At 47.5% G+C, this 14,853-nt stretch overlaps 1 protein-coding gene across 1 annotated transcript; it reads right to left on the reverse strand.

The window, feature by feature from the left end:
• Positions 1–317: 317 nt before the first annotated feature.
• Positions 318–2,658, reverse strand: LOC123170029 (pectinesterase). Its single transcript, XM_044587877.1, has 2 exons — positions 1,616–2,658; positions 318–1,386 (listed from the first exon to the last, which is right to left on the reverse strand). Exons 1-2 carry the CDS (start codon positions 2,586–2,588, stop codon positions 689–691), a joined length of 1,671 nt encoding a protein of 556 aa, XP_044443812.1. The 5' UTR covers positions 2,589–2,658; the 3' UTR covers positions 318–688.
• Between the last annotated feature and the right edge of the window lie 12,195 nt (positions 2,659–14,853).

The raw sequence follows: 14,853 nt of genomic DNA on the forward strand, positions 1-14,853 counted from the left end.
CAATGTCGTCGCCATTGCATAAGTATTGTATCTGCATCCGTGACTGGTTTTGACAATGCCATGAAATATACGATGTTTAGGTTGAGTATTGTCATTTTGTTGATTGAATGATAGTTTTTTTACTTAACTATTGATTTTGATGGTGTAATGTGCATGTGCTAGATTGTTGGTGTTAATTGCTTTAAAACTGGGCTTTTGGATGTGTGTGTGTGTGTGTGTGTGTGTGTTTGCGGCAGATAGAAGTGTCTAAAATTTTGATTTTCAGTCAATTTGTCCCTCATTTAGCACAAATTCAAAAGAATAGGCACATGGGCATGTCATTGAAACTTGCACAATTTTAGTTGATTTCTCCCTCATTTTAGCACAAATTCAAAATAACAGACACATGCAAGAGATCGATTGCGGCATTGATTAATTTAGTCAATTTCTACCCGCCATCAACTCAGATTCAAAAGAAGAGTTTCGTAAAAGAAAGATTAAAAAGAAGAGTCATTCTACCACCCATAAGTTATAAGTTGGAATCTGTCAATTCTACACGTAAGAATTGGAAGACCCATAAGTTAAAGCATTTGCTTCCGTGGTACTATATATTTTTGAACTTTATTCAAGGTATATATCTAGCTATTTCAGTATATATTCTTGCACATGTTGATGTTGTAATGTCTGGTGCAGTGAGTCAGATGATGGATCAGTTGAGCCCGATGGTGAAGGGCACGCCGGTTTGCGGCAGCCAGAAGTCCCCGAGCACCATGTTGGCGACGGTGAAGTTGCCGGCGTCGACGGTGCTGTTGAGCACATGGTACCCCGGCCAGTTCACCCTCCTGCTCGTGTCCGACCCAGCCCCTGAGTTGTCGTACTCGGCGTAGTAGAGCGTGCTGAGCGCGAAGTCGCCGCTCCACGGCATCCACCCCGCCGGGTCGACGAGCCCGGCCACGTCCGACTGCATGATCACCGTGCGCGAGTACATCTTCCACGGCCGCCCCAGGTAGGTGGCGGTGGCGAAGGCCGTGTTGGCGGCGAGCTCCGGCGCAGCCACGATGGAGCAGCCCTGGATGGTGGTGCCCGTGTTCTGGTTCGGGTCGGAGCGGCCCTGCGCCGTGACGGTGTTGCTCTGTCCGGCCATTGGCAGCCGGTTGTAGAGCGTGCAGTCCTGGAACACGACGGCGGCGTTGCCGAAGACGTAGTCGACGGTGCCGTAGACGTCGCACGCGCGGTAGAACTGGCGGAGGGAGTGGGTGTAGAGCGTGTCCTGGTACCCCTCGAAGCTGCACTGGTAGAACGTCGACAGGTCTGCGCCGCTCCGGAGCGCCACCGCCTGGTGCTTCGCCGGCCCCGCCGTGTTGCGGAACGTCATGTTCACCGCCACGAACCCTTGCCCGAGCACAGCTGCATGGTCGAACCTTCAAGGTTAGGACGCGCCCAGCATGTTCATCATGCAAGGCAGTAACGTAAGTGTGGTCAAGCTCACAAAAGAAGTTCTAGAACATGTTGGGCTGTCGTGTCATGTCAATGGTAGGTGCATTTCAACCCAGTACTACAGAAATAGCACGGCCAAACTTTCAAACGAAGCCAAAAAGCAGAGTAAAGGTAAAGAAAGCTAAATTGAGCAACTCACCGAACGTGGCGGAGTTGAAGGTGGTCCAGCCGTCGACCACGCTCCGGTTGCCGGTGATCACCGTCTGGCCGATGCCGTCACCGACCATCATGACATACTTCTTGCTCTTGGGCACCACCACATTCTCCTCGTACACGCCCGCGGCCACGCGTATCACGAAGTACCCGCTGCTGGCGCCAAGGTTGCTCGGCGCCGCCGCCACGGCGTCCCCGACGGTCGTGTAGTTCCCCGCGCCGCTCTGGTCCACGGTCACCGCGCCGGCCACCGACACCGCCGCCGCGGCCCCCTCGAGCGCCATCCTGCGCACCATCTCGTCGTCGGTGGCGTCGAACAGCCCCCTCCCGCGCTGCCGAGGCGGCTTCGTGGACGACGACGGCGCCGGCCTCGGCTTCCTGCCCTTGCCGCGGGGCACCCACGCCCGGGTGAAGAGCGACAGCGAGATGCTGTAGAGCTTGGTGCTGTTGGCCATGGGCACGGCGAGGCCGCTGCGCACGGACCACGCCGACGCGGCGGCCTGCAGGCCGTCGGCGCACGTCTGCTGGTTGGTCAGGATGGCCGACAGCAGCGTCTGCACGTCCTCGGCCTGCGGGTCGAGGAGCGTCGACTTGGTCGTGTTCAGCGTGGCGCCCGCGGCGGAGAGGAAGTCGATGTTGAGCCCGGAGAGGAGCTGGCAGTCCTGCAGCGCGGCGACCGCGGCGTCGGAGAGGCCGCCGCGGGCGAGGTACCGGTTGACGAGGCCGAGGAACCGGTTGGCGTTGGAGAGGGACCTGGCGGCGGAGAAGCGGCCGTAGGCGTAGAGGTTGCTGGTGCCGTTGGCCGGGAGCACGGACCGGCAGAATGTGGGGTCCGTCGTGTCGTCGCACGCCGTGGACGGCGGCACCGGCGTGGCCGGCGGCGGGTCGGAGCGGGCCAGGAGGAATAACGAGAGAACGAGGAGGAAGGAGAGCGTCGCGGCAGGGTGGTATGCCGCCATGTTTGAGATGGCGATCGAGGTTGTCAAGTGATTTGAGGGTGCAGTGTCCCTGCTTGAGATGGCGATTGCACGAGCTGCCCCGGCCTTTTATAAGCAGATTCAGTGCGTGTATGTGCAAGATACTCCGTAGAAGTCATGGTGTTTTTGGAAGGTTGGCTGGTCTTTGGGGTCCCTGATTAAGAAACGCGTTTGGACGATGGTCGATCGGATGGCGGTGACGAAGGAAAAAAGAAGGAAGCACTGCTCAAGTCAAACCCTCGAGCTGGAGGTGCATGTGATGCATTACACGGGGGAGGCGACGTTTGCATGGGTTGGTTTGGTAGGATTCAAATGACCCTTCTTCTCATGATATAGTAAATATGTGGGTTAAGAGCATCTCCAACGGCCGCGCCTCGCGGTAAACTGGGCATTTAGCGCGCGGGGGACGTTTTCGCGCGCTCCAGCGGTGGCGGGAAACTAGCGCGCGCGGAAAAAGGCGGCAGCTCGCGCGCTAGATTTGGCGCGCCAATAAATTGCAGCGCCCTCTGCCGCTCTCTCTCGCTCCGTCTAGCGCTTTCTCTCCTCGTCGCCGACACGACACCACCGCGCCACCATGCCGCCTCGCCGCCGGGGAGGTTCCGGCTACCGTGGCGTCCGCGTGCGTCCGTCCGGCACCTACTCCGCCTCGATCCGGTTGGGCGGCGGCGTGCGCCTTGGCCTCGGAACCTTCGACACCGCCCAGGACGGCGACCGCGCGTGCGACGCTGCGACTGTTGGGGAACGGAGTAATTTAAAAAAAATCCAACGCACACGCAAGATCATGGTGATGCATAGCAACGAGAGGGGAGAGTGTCGTCTACGTACCCTCGTAGACCGTAAGCGGAAGCGTTATAACAACGCGGTTGATGTAGTCGTACGTCTTCACGATCGACCGATCCTCAGCACCGAACGTACGGCACCTCCGCGTTCAGCACACGTTCAGCTCGGTGACGTCCCGCGAACTCACGATCCAGTAGAGCTTCCGGGAAGAGCTTCGTCAGCACGACGGCGTGGTGACGGTGATGATGATGCTACCGACGCAGGGCTTCGCCTAAGCACCGTACGATATTACCGAGGTGGATTATGGTGGAGGCGGCACCGCACACGGCTAAGAGATCAATGATCAATTGTTGTGCCTTGGGGTGCCCCCCTGCCCCCGTATATAAAGGAGCTAGGGGGAGAGGCGGCTGGCCAGGAGGAGGGCGCGCCAACCGGGAGTAGGACTCCTCCTTTCCTAGTAGGAGTAGGAGAAGGGAAGGAAGGGAGAGAGGAAGAGTAGGAAAAACGGGGGGCGCCCCCCCTCCTTGTCCAATTCGGACTAGAGGGGGAGGGGGCGCGCGGCTGCCCTAGCCGCCCCTCCTCTTCTCCCACTAGGGCCCATTAGGCCCAATATACTCCCCGGGGGGTTCCGGTAACCCTCCCGGTACTCCGGAATATGCCCGAAACCTCCTGAAATACTTCTGGTGTCCGAACATAGTCATCCAATATATCGATCTTTACCGTCTCGACCATTTCGAGACTCCTCGTCATGTCCGTGATCATATCCTGGACTCCGAACTACCTTCGGTACATCAAAACACAAAAACTCATAATACCGATCGTCACAGAACTTTAATCGTGCGGACCCTACGGGTTCGAGAACTATGTAGACATGACCGAGACACGCCTCCGGTCAATAACCAATAGCGGAACCTGGATGCTCATATTGGTTCCTACATATTCTACGAAGATCTTTATCGGTCAAACCGCATAACAACATACGTCATTCCCTTTGTCATCGGTATGTTACTTGCCCGAGATTCGATCGTCGGTATCTTAATACCTAGCTCAATCTCGTTACCGGCAAGTCTCTTTACTCGTTCCGTAGTGCATCATCCCGTAACTAACTCATTAGTCACATTGCTTGCAAGGCTTATAGTGATGTGCATTACCGAGAGGGCCCAGAGATACCTGTCCGACAATCGGAGTGACAAATCCTATTCTTGATCTATGCCAACTCCACGAACACCATCGGAGACACCTGTAGAGCACCTTTATAATCACCCAGTTACGTTGTGACGTTTGGTAGCACACAAAGTGTTCCTCTAGTATTCGGGAGTTGCATAATCTCATAGTCATAGGAACATGTATAAGTCATGGAGAAAGGAATAGAAGTAAACTAAACGATCAAGCACTAAGCTAACGAAATGGGTCAAGTCAATCACATCATTCTCCTAATGATGTGACCCCGTTAATCAAATGACAACTCATGTCCATGGCTAGGAAACTCAACCATCTTTGATCAACGAGCTAGTCAAGTAGAGGCATACTAGTGACGCTATGTTTGTCTATGTATTCACACATGTATTATGTTTCCGGTTAATACAATTCTAGCATGAATAATAAACATTTATCATGATATGAGGAAATAAATAATATCTTTATTATTGCCTCTAGGGCATATTTCCTTCAGTCTCCCACTTGCACTAGAGTCAATAATCTAGATTACATAGTAATGATTCTAACACCCATGGAGTCTTGGTGCTGATCATGTTTTGCTCGTGGAAGAGGCTTAGTCAACGGGTCTGCAACAATCAGATCCGTATGTATCTTGCAAATCTCTATGTCTCCCACCTGGACTTGATCCCGGATCGAATTGAAGTGTCTCTTGATGTGCTTGGTTCCCTTGTGAAATCTGGATTCCTTTGCCAAGGCAATTGCACCAGTATTGTCATAAAAGATTTTCATTGGACCCGATGCACTAGGTTTGACACCTAGATCGGATATGAACTCCTTCATCCAGACTCCTTCATTTGCTTCTTCCGAAGCAGCTATGTACTCCGCTTCACACGTAGATCCCGCCACGACGCTTTGTTTAGAACTGCACCAACTGACAGCTCCACCGTTCAATAAAAACACGTATCCGGTTTGCGATTTAGAATCGTCGAGATCAGTGTCAAAGCTTGCATCGACGTAACCTTTTACGATGAGCTCTTTGTCACCTCCATAAACGAGAAACATATCCTTAGTCCTTTTCAGGTATTTCAGGATGTTCTTGACCGCTGTCCAGTGATCCACTCCTGGATTACTTTGGTACCTCCCTGCTACACATCAGGTCTGGTACACAGCATTGCATACATGATAGAGCCTATGGCTGAAGCATAGGGAACACTTTTCATTTTCTCTCTATCTTCTGAAGTGGTCGGGCATTGAGTCTGACTCAACTTCACACCTTGTAACACAGGCAAGAACCCTTTCTTTGCTTGATCCATTTTGAACTTCTTCAAAACTTTGTCAAGGTATGTTTGTGAAAGTCCAATTAAGCGTCTTGATCTATCTCTATAGATCTTGATGCCCAATATGTAAGCAGCTTCACCGAGGTCTTTCATTGAAAAACTCTTATTCAAGTATCCTTTTATGCTATCCAGAAATTCTATATCATTTCCAATCAATAATATGTCATCCACATATAATATTAGAAATGCTACAGAGCTCCCACTCACTTTCTTGTAAATACAGGCTTCTTCAAAAGTGTGTATAAAACCATATGATTTGATCACACTATCAAAACATTTATTCCAACTCTGAGAGGCTTGCACCAGTCCATAAATAGATCGCTGGAGCTTGCACACTTTGTTAGCACCCTTTGGATCGACAAAACCTTCTGGTTGCATCATATACAACTCTTCTTCCAGAAATCCATTCAGGAATACAGTTTTGACATCCATTTGCCAAATTTCATAATCATAAAATGCGGCAATTGCTAACATGATTCGGACAGACTTAAGCATCGCTACGGGTGAGAAAGTCTCATCGTAGTCAACCCCTTGAACTTGTCGAAAACCTTTCGCAACAAGTCTAGCTTTGTAGACGGTAACATTACCGTCAGCGTCAGTCTTCTTCTTGAAGATCCATTTATTTTCTATGGCTTGCCGATAATCGGGCAAGTCAACCAAAGTCCACACTTTATTCTCATACATGGATCCCATCTCAGATTTCATGGCCTCATGCCATTTTGCGGAATCTGGGTCACCATCGCTTCTTCATAGTTCGTAGGTTCGCCTTGGTCAAGTAACATGACCTCCAGAATAGGATTACCGTACCACTCTGGTGCGGATCTTACTCTGGTTGACCTACGAGGTTCGGTAGTAACTTGATCTAAAGTTTCATGATCAATATCATTAGCTTCCTCACTAATTGGTGTAGGTGTCACAGAAATCGGTTTCTGTGATGAACTACTTTCCAATAATGGAGCAGGTACAGTTACCTAATCAAGTTCTACTTTCCTCCCACTCACTTCTTTCGAGAGAAACTCCTTCTCTAGAAAGGATCCATTCTTAGCAACGAATGTTTTGCCTTCGGATCTGTGATAGAAGGTGTACCCAACAGTTTCCTTTGGGTATCCTATGAAGTCACATTTCTCTGATTTGGGTTCGAGCTTATCAGGTTGAAGCTTTTTCACATAAGCATCGCAGCCCCAAACTTTAAGAAACGACAACTTTGGTTTCTTGCCAAACCACAGTTCATAAGGCGTCGTCTCAACGGATTTCGATGGTGCCCTATTTAACGTGAATGCAGCCGTCTCTAAAGCATAACCCCAAAATGATAGCGGTAAATCAGTAAGAGACATCATAGATCACACCATATCTAGTAAAGTACGATTACGACATTCGGACACACCATTACGCTGTGGTGTTCCGGGTGGCATGAGTTGCGAAACTATTCCGCATTGTTTCAAATGTAGACCAAACTCGTAACTCAAATATTCTCCTCCACGATCAGATCGTAGAAACTTTATTTTCTTGTTACGATGATTTTCCACTTCACTCTGAAATTCTTTGAACTTTTCAAATGTTTCAGTCTTATGTTTCATTAAGTAGATATACCCATATCTGCTCAAATCATATGTGAAGGTGAGAAAATAACGATACCTGCCACGAGCCTCAATATTCATCGGACCACATACATCAGTATGTGTGATTTCCAATAAATCTGTTGCTCGCTCCATTGTTCCGGAGAATGGCGTTTTAGTCATCTTGCCCATGAGGCATTGTTCGCAAGTACCAAGTGATTCATAATCAAGTGATCCCAGAAGCCCATCAATATGGAGTTTCTTCATGCGCTTTACACCAATATGACCCAAACGGCAATGCCACAAATAAGTTGCACTATCATTATCAACTCTGCATCTTTTGGCTTCAACATTATGAATATGTGTATCACTACTATCGAGATTCAATACAAATAGACCACTCTTCAAGGGTGCATGACCATAAAAGATATTACTCATATAAATAGAACAACCATTATTCTCAGATTTAACTGAATAACCATCTCGCATCAAACAAGATCCAGATATAATGTTCATGCTTAACGCTGGCACCAAATAACAATTATTCAGGTCTAAAACTAATCCCGAAGGTAGATGTAGAGGTAGCGTGCCGACGGCGATCACATCGACTTTGGAACCATTTCCCACGCGCATCGTCACCTCGTCCTTAGCCAATCTTCGCTTAATCCGTAGTCCCTGTTTCGAGTTGCAAATATTAACAACAAAACCAGTATCAAATACCCAGGTGCTACTGCGAGCTCTAGTAAGGTACACATCAATAACATGTATATCACATATACCTTTGTTCACCTTGCCATCCTTCTTATCCGCCAAATACTTGGGGCAGTTCCGCTTCCAGTGACCAGTCTATTTGCAGTAGAAGCACTCAGTCTCAGGCTTGGGTCCAGACTTGGGCTTCTTCTCTTGAGCAGCAACTTGCTTGCCGTTCTTCTTGAAGTTCCCCTTCTTCTTCCCTTTACCATTTTTCTTGAAACTGGTGGACTTGTTGACCATCAACACTTGATGCTCCTTCTTGATTTCTACCTCCGCAGCCTTTAGCATTTTGAAGAGCTCGAGAATTGTCTTATCCATCCCTTGCATATTATACTTCATCACGAAGCTCTTGTAGCTTGGTGGCAGTGATTGAAGAATTCTGTCAATGACACTATCATCCGGAAGATTAACTCCCAGTTGAATCAAGTGATTGTTATACCCAGACATTTTGAGTATATGTTCACTGACAGAACTATTCTCCTCCATCTTGCACCTGTAGAACTTATTGGAGACTTCATATCTCTCAATCCGGGCATTTGCTTGAAATATTAACTTCAACTCCTGGAACATCTCATATGCTCCATGACGTTCAAAACATCGTTGAAGTCCCGGTTCTAAGCCGTAAAGCATGGCACACTGAACTATTGAGTAGTCATCAGCTTTGCTCTGCCAGACGTTCTTAACATCGTCAGTTGCATCTGCAGCAGGCCTGGCACCCAGCGGCGCTTCCAGGACGTAATTCTTCTGTGTAGCAATTAGAATAATCCTCAAGTTACGGACCCAGTCCGTGTAATTGCTACCATCATCTTTCAACTTTGCTTTCTCAAGGAACGCATTAAAATTCAACGGAACAACAGCACGGGCCATCTATCTACAACAACATAGACAATCAAAATACTATCAGGTACTAAGTTCATGATAAATTTAAGTTCAATTAATCGTATTACTTAAGAACTCCCACTTAGATAGACATCCCTCTAATCATCTAAGTGATCACGTGATCCATATCAACTAAACCATAACCGATCATCACATGAGATGGAGTAGTTTTCAATGGTGAACATCACTATGTTGATCATATCTACTATAGGATTCACGCTCGACCTTTCGGTCTCAGTGTTCCGAGGCCATATCTGCATATGCTAGGCTCGTCAAGTTTAACCCGAGTATTCTACGTGTGCAAAACTGTGTTACACCCGTTGTAGATGAACGTTGAGCTTATCACACCCGATCATCACATGGTGTCTCGGCACGACGAACTTTGGCAACGGCGCATACTCAGGGAGAACACTTTTACCTTGAAATTTAGTGAGAGATCATCTTATAATGCTACCGTCAAACAAAGCAGAATAAGATGCATAAAAGATAAACATCACATGCAATCAATATAAGTGATATGATATGTCCATCATCATCTTGTGCCTTTGATCTCCATCTCCAAAGCACCGTCATGATCACCATCATCACCGGCGCGACACCTTGATCTCCATCGTAGCATCTTTGTCGTCTTGCCAACTATTGCTTCTACAACTATCGCTATCGCTTAGTGATAAAGTAAAGCAATTACAGGGCGATTGCATTGCATACAATAAAGCGACAACCATATGGCTCCTGCCAGTTGCCGATAACTCTGTTACAAAACATGATCATCTCATACAATAAATATAGCATCATGCCTTGACCATATCACATCACAACATGCCCTGCAAAAACAAGTTAGACGTCCTCTACTTTGTTGTTGCAAGTTTTACGTGGCTGCTAAGGGCTGACCAAGAACCGTTCTTACCTACGCATCAAAACCACAACGATATTTTGTCAAGTTAGTGTTGTTTTAACCTTCACAAGGACCGGGCGTCGCCACACTCGATTCAACTAAAGTTGGAGAAACTGACACCTGCCAGCCACCTGTGTGCAAAGCACGTCGGTAGAACCAGTCTCGCGTAAGCGTACGCGTAATGTCGGTCCGGGCCGCTTCATCCAACAATACCGCCTAACCAAAGTATGCCATGCTGGTAAGCAGTATGACTTGTATCTCCCACAACTCACTTGTGTTCTACTCGTGCATATAACATCTATGCATAAACCTGGCTCGGATGCCACTGTTGGGGAACGTAGTAATTTCAAAAATTCCTACGCACAAGCAACATCATGGTGATGCATAGCAACGAGAGGGGAGAGTGTCGTCTACGTACCCTCGTAGACCGTAAGCGGAAGAATTATAACAACGCGGTTGATGTAGTCGTACGTCTTCACGATCGACCGATCCTCGGCACCGAACGTACGTCACCTCCGTGTTCAGCACACGTTTAGCTCGGTGACGTCCCACGAACTCACGATCCAGTAGAGCTTCCGGGAAGATCTTCGTCAGCACGACGGCATGGTGACGGTGATGATGATGCTACCGACGCAAGGCTTCGCCTAAGCACCGCTACGATATTACCGAGGTGGATTATGGTGGAGGGGGCACCGCACACGGCTAAGAGATCAATGATTAATTGTTGTGCCTTGGGGTGCCCCCATGCCCCCATATATAAAGGAGCTAGGGGGAGGCGGCCGGACAGGAGGAGGGCGTGCCAAGGGGGGAGTCCTACTCCCATCGGGAGTAGGACTCCTCCTTTCCTAGTAGGAGTAGGAGAAGGGAAGGAAGGGAGAGAGGAAGAGAAGGAAAAATGGGGGCACCGCCCCCCCTCCTTGTCCAATTCGGACTAGAGGGGGAGGGGGCGCGCGGCTGCCCTGGCTGCCCCTCCTCTTCTCCCACTAGGGCCCATTAGGCCCAATATACTCTCGGGGGGTTCCGGTAACCCTCCCGGTACTCCGGTATATGCCCGAAACCTCCCGAAACACTTCTGCTGTCCAAACATAGTCATCCAATATATCAATCTTTACGTCTCGACCATTTCGAGACTCCTCGTCATGTCCGTTATCATATCCGGGACTCCGAACTACCTTCGGCACATCAAAACACAAAAACTCATAATACCGATCGTCACAGAACTTTAAGCGTGCGGACCCTACGGGTTCAAGAACTATGTAGACATGACCGAGACACGTCTCCGATCAATAACCAATAGCGGAACCTGGATGCTCATATTGGTTCCTACATATTCTGCAAAGATCTTTATCGGTCAAACCGCATAACAACATACGTCGTTCCCTTTGTCATTGGTATGTTACTTGCCCGAGATTCGATCGTCGGTATCTTAATACCTAGCTCAATCTCGTTACCAGCAAGTCTCTTTACTCGTTCCATAGTGCATCATCCCGTAACTAACTCATTAGTCACATTGCTTGACAGGCTTATAGTGATATGCATTACCGAGAGGGCCCAGAGATACCTCTCCGACAATCGGAGTGACAAATCCTATTCTTGATCTATGCCAACTCCACGAACACCATCGGAGACACCTGTAGAGCACCTTTATAATAACCCAGTTACGTTGTGACGTTTGGTAGCACACAAAGTGTTCCTCCGGTATTCGGGAGTTGCATAATCTCATAGTCATAGGAACATGTATAAGTCATGGAGAAAGCAATAGCAGTAAACTAAATGATCAAGTGCTAAGCTAACGAAATGGGTCAAGTCAATCACATCATTCTCCTAATGATGTGAACCCATCAATCAAATGACAACTCATGTCCATGGCTGGGAAACTCAACCATCTTTGATCAACGAGCTAGTCAAGTAGAGGCATACTAGTGACACTATGTTTGTCTATGTATTCACACATGTATTATGTTTCCGGTTAATACAATTTTAGCATGAATAATAAACATTTATCATGATATGATGAAATAAATAATATCTTTATTATTGCATCTAGGGCATATTTCCTTAGTAGAACTGTGTATATTTCCTTGTACATATCACCGAGGCAGAGCCCGAGTCGGAGAATGACGAGTAGTAGTAGTTTTTCGTTTTGTTTTTGTATCGTAGAACTGTGTATTATGAGTATGTATTGCAGGAGAAGACTATGAACTATGTACGCATTTTGTATCGTACAAGCAGGCTATGTGCCGAACTATCACTGTTCTCCAAAAAAATGAAATATAGCGCGCGTGCTGGAGGGGCTTGGGCGCGCTTGATTTTGCGGCGGCCGCTGGAGCCAGCGCACCGCTGCGCGCAAAACCTGGCTCACCCGGCGTTGTATTCTGACTTTTAGCGCGCCGCGCATTGCGCGGCTGTTGGAGATGCTCTAACTAATTACAGCAGCATGTATGGTGCTTCATTGGACATGTGCAATGTGTGTGTAGGGGAATATGTAGTGTGTGTTAATCCTATGTGTGGTTGGGCTATATATCCCTGACGGGGATGCCCAAATAAAAACCAATAAACAAGGACAAAAATGTAAAACGGATATGAGGCCAACATTCAGTTGATATTGTAAGTGCATCTAGTGGCCCTTAGTGATTTTTGTGTATTGAAGACTTATAGGTTAAGGGACTAATGTTTTTATGAGTGTACACATGTCTATAAGTCTATGAGGAGTTTGATATTTACAAAAAAAGTCGACCCCTAAAAATGAATTTCTTCAACTGAAGACTTTGGTTCTTTTGAAGACTTTGAAAGTGAAGAAATTGGTGTGACCTTGAAGACTTGGTATTCATTTGAGGAACCTGAAGCATGAAGACTTTTGTTTTCGTAGTTTCGTTTTCTCTTTCTTGAGTCATAGGAAACACCGTATTGTTAAAGGGGGTCGAGGAAATACTAAGGAAAAGTTTCCATGTGATGCTCAACTCAAAATCCTACACCTACCAATCCCTTCGAGTGAAGCCATTGGAAATCTCATACAGTTCAGTCAATTTCTTCAGTGACAGAGACGAAGTTCTTCTGGTCTCGGAGGAATTTGTTCTGACTGAGGAGTTAGAAATTCGCCAGTGCGGGTTGCCTACACAATGAGGAACATGATAGCCCTGAGGAATTTGATACTCAAATTTCCGACCGTTGTTGTGCTATGCGCCAGCTGTCCCAAAATATCTACCCACCTAACGGTCATATCATTGAAGGGCATTTATGTCTTATCATGTCGGGCTGCTCCCTAGGCTATAAATAGCCGCCCCCTACAACCACTAGCTGGTCGGCTGCTCCGAGAGAAACTGACACTTGTCATTTGAGAGCATCCCATCCTCCGAGGACTTTGAGCGAAAATCATCAAGTGAGGAAAACCCAAACCCAAACACCTACAAAACCAAAGTGATTGAGCATCACTGAAGAGATTGATCCTGTGTGGATCCGACGCTTGTTACCTTTGAAGACTGTGCTTCTTCCAGACGGTTAGGCGTCATGGTCTAGAGCATCCAAGAGGAAATTGTGGATCGCTGAGTGACCGAGTCTGTGAAGGTTTGGAAGTCACCTGAAGACTTACCACGAGTGATTGGGCGAGGTCTGTGTGACCTTAGCTCAAGGAGAATACGGTGAGGACTGTGTGTCTGGGACTGTGTGTCCTCAGGTTTAAATACCTAGCCGCTCCAACCAGACGTACGACTGAGACAGCAGCTGGAACTGGTCTACCAAATCATTGTCTTCACCAAGCTTACTGGTTCTATTTCCTCAACTCTTTCATTTCCTCATAACTGTGTTGTGCACTTGTTCATATCTGTGTTTGAAGACTTTGACTGAAGACTTTCTCAATTTCCTCAGTTCAATTTCTTCAGTCTGTTTGTCTTCATCATGTGCTATCTTGTGTTTACGCTTTCTGTACTCTGTGCTTGTCTTCATTTCATCATGATGACCATGCTTGTGTTCTGCTATGCATACTTTTGAGTACTTATTCCGCTGCAAGTAGTTCTTCGCTAAGGAATTTCCTCACTGGCAAATTCCTCAGCGAAGAATTCATAAAAATCGCCTATTCACCCCCCTCTAGTCGATATAACGCACTTTCAAAGCTGACCATTCCAAAGTCTTCGAAGGCTTTACGAGAGGAGACTTGTATATTGTTGATTTCTCTACAGTTCCTCAACCTGCCACATGTCTACTTGCAAAAGCTTCAGAGGGCTGGTTATGGCATCGACGACTAGGTCATGCTGGCATGAGGAACTTGCACATGCTCGCGAAGAAGAAGCATGTCATTGGTGTCGAGGGTGTGAAATTCCTCAAGGATCACCTATGTGGAGCTTGTGAAGTTGGAAAGACGACCGAGGCCAAGCATCCCTCAAAGACTATCATGACTACCACTCGTCCATTTGAATTGCTTCACATGGATCTCTTTGGCCCTACTCACTATGCCACATTCACCAATGTTGCATCTTTATATGGCTTTGTTATTGTTGATGACTATTCTCGTTACACATGGGTGCATATCATCACTTACAAAACTGAAGTGCATGAAGTCTTCAAACGATTTTCCTCGAGGGCTTCAACAAACTTCGGAGTGAACATCAAGCACATCCATAGTTACAATGGGACAAGTTCAAGAATATTGGTCTTGATGACTATCTTGATGAACTTGGTATTACTCACGAGTTATCTGCTCCTTATACTCCTCAACAGAATGGCGTCGTGGAGCGCAAGAACATGACTCTTGTTGAGATGGCTTGCACTATGCTTAATGAATACAAGATGCCTCGTCACTTCTTGCCTGAGGCAATTGATACTGCGTGCCACATCATCAACAGGGTATATCTTCACAAATTCTTCAAAAAGACCTCATATGAACTCCTCACTGA

The sequence above is a fragment of the Triticum aestivum genome, chromosome 1D, assembly GCF_018294505.1.
Source record: "Triticum aestivum cultivar Chinese Spring chromosome 1D, IWGSC CS RefSeq v2.1, whole genome shotgun sequence".
In the NCBI taxonomy this organism is placed as follows: domain Eukaryota; kingdom Viridiplantae; phylum Streptophyta; class Magnoliopsida; order Poales; family Poaceae; genus Triticum; species Triticum aestivum.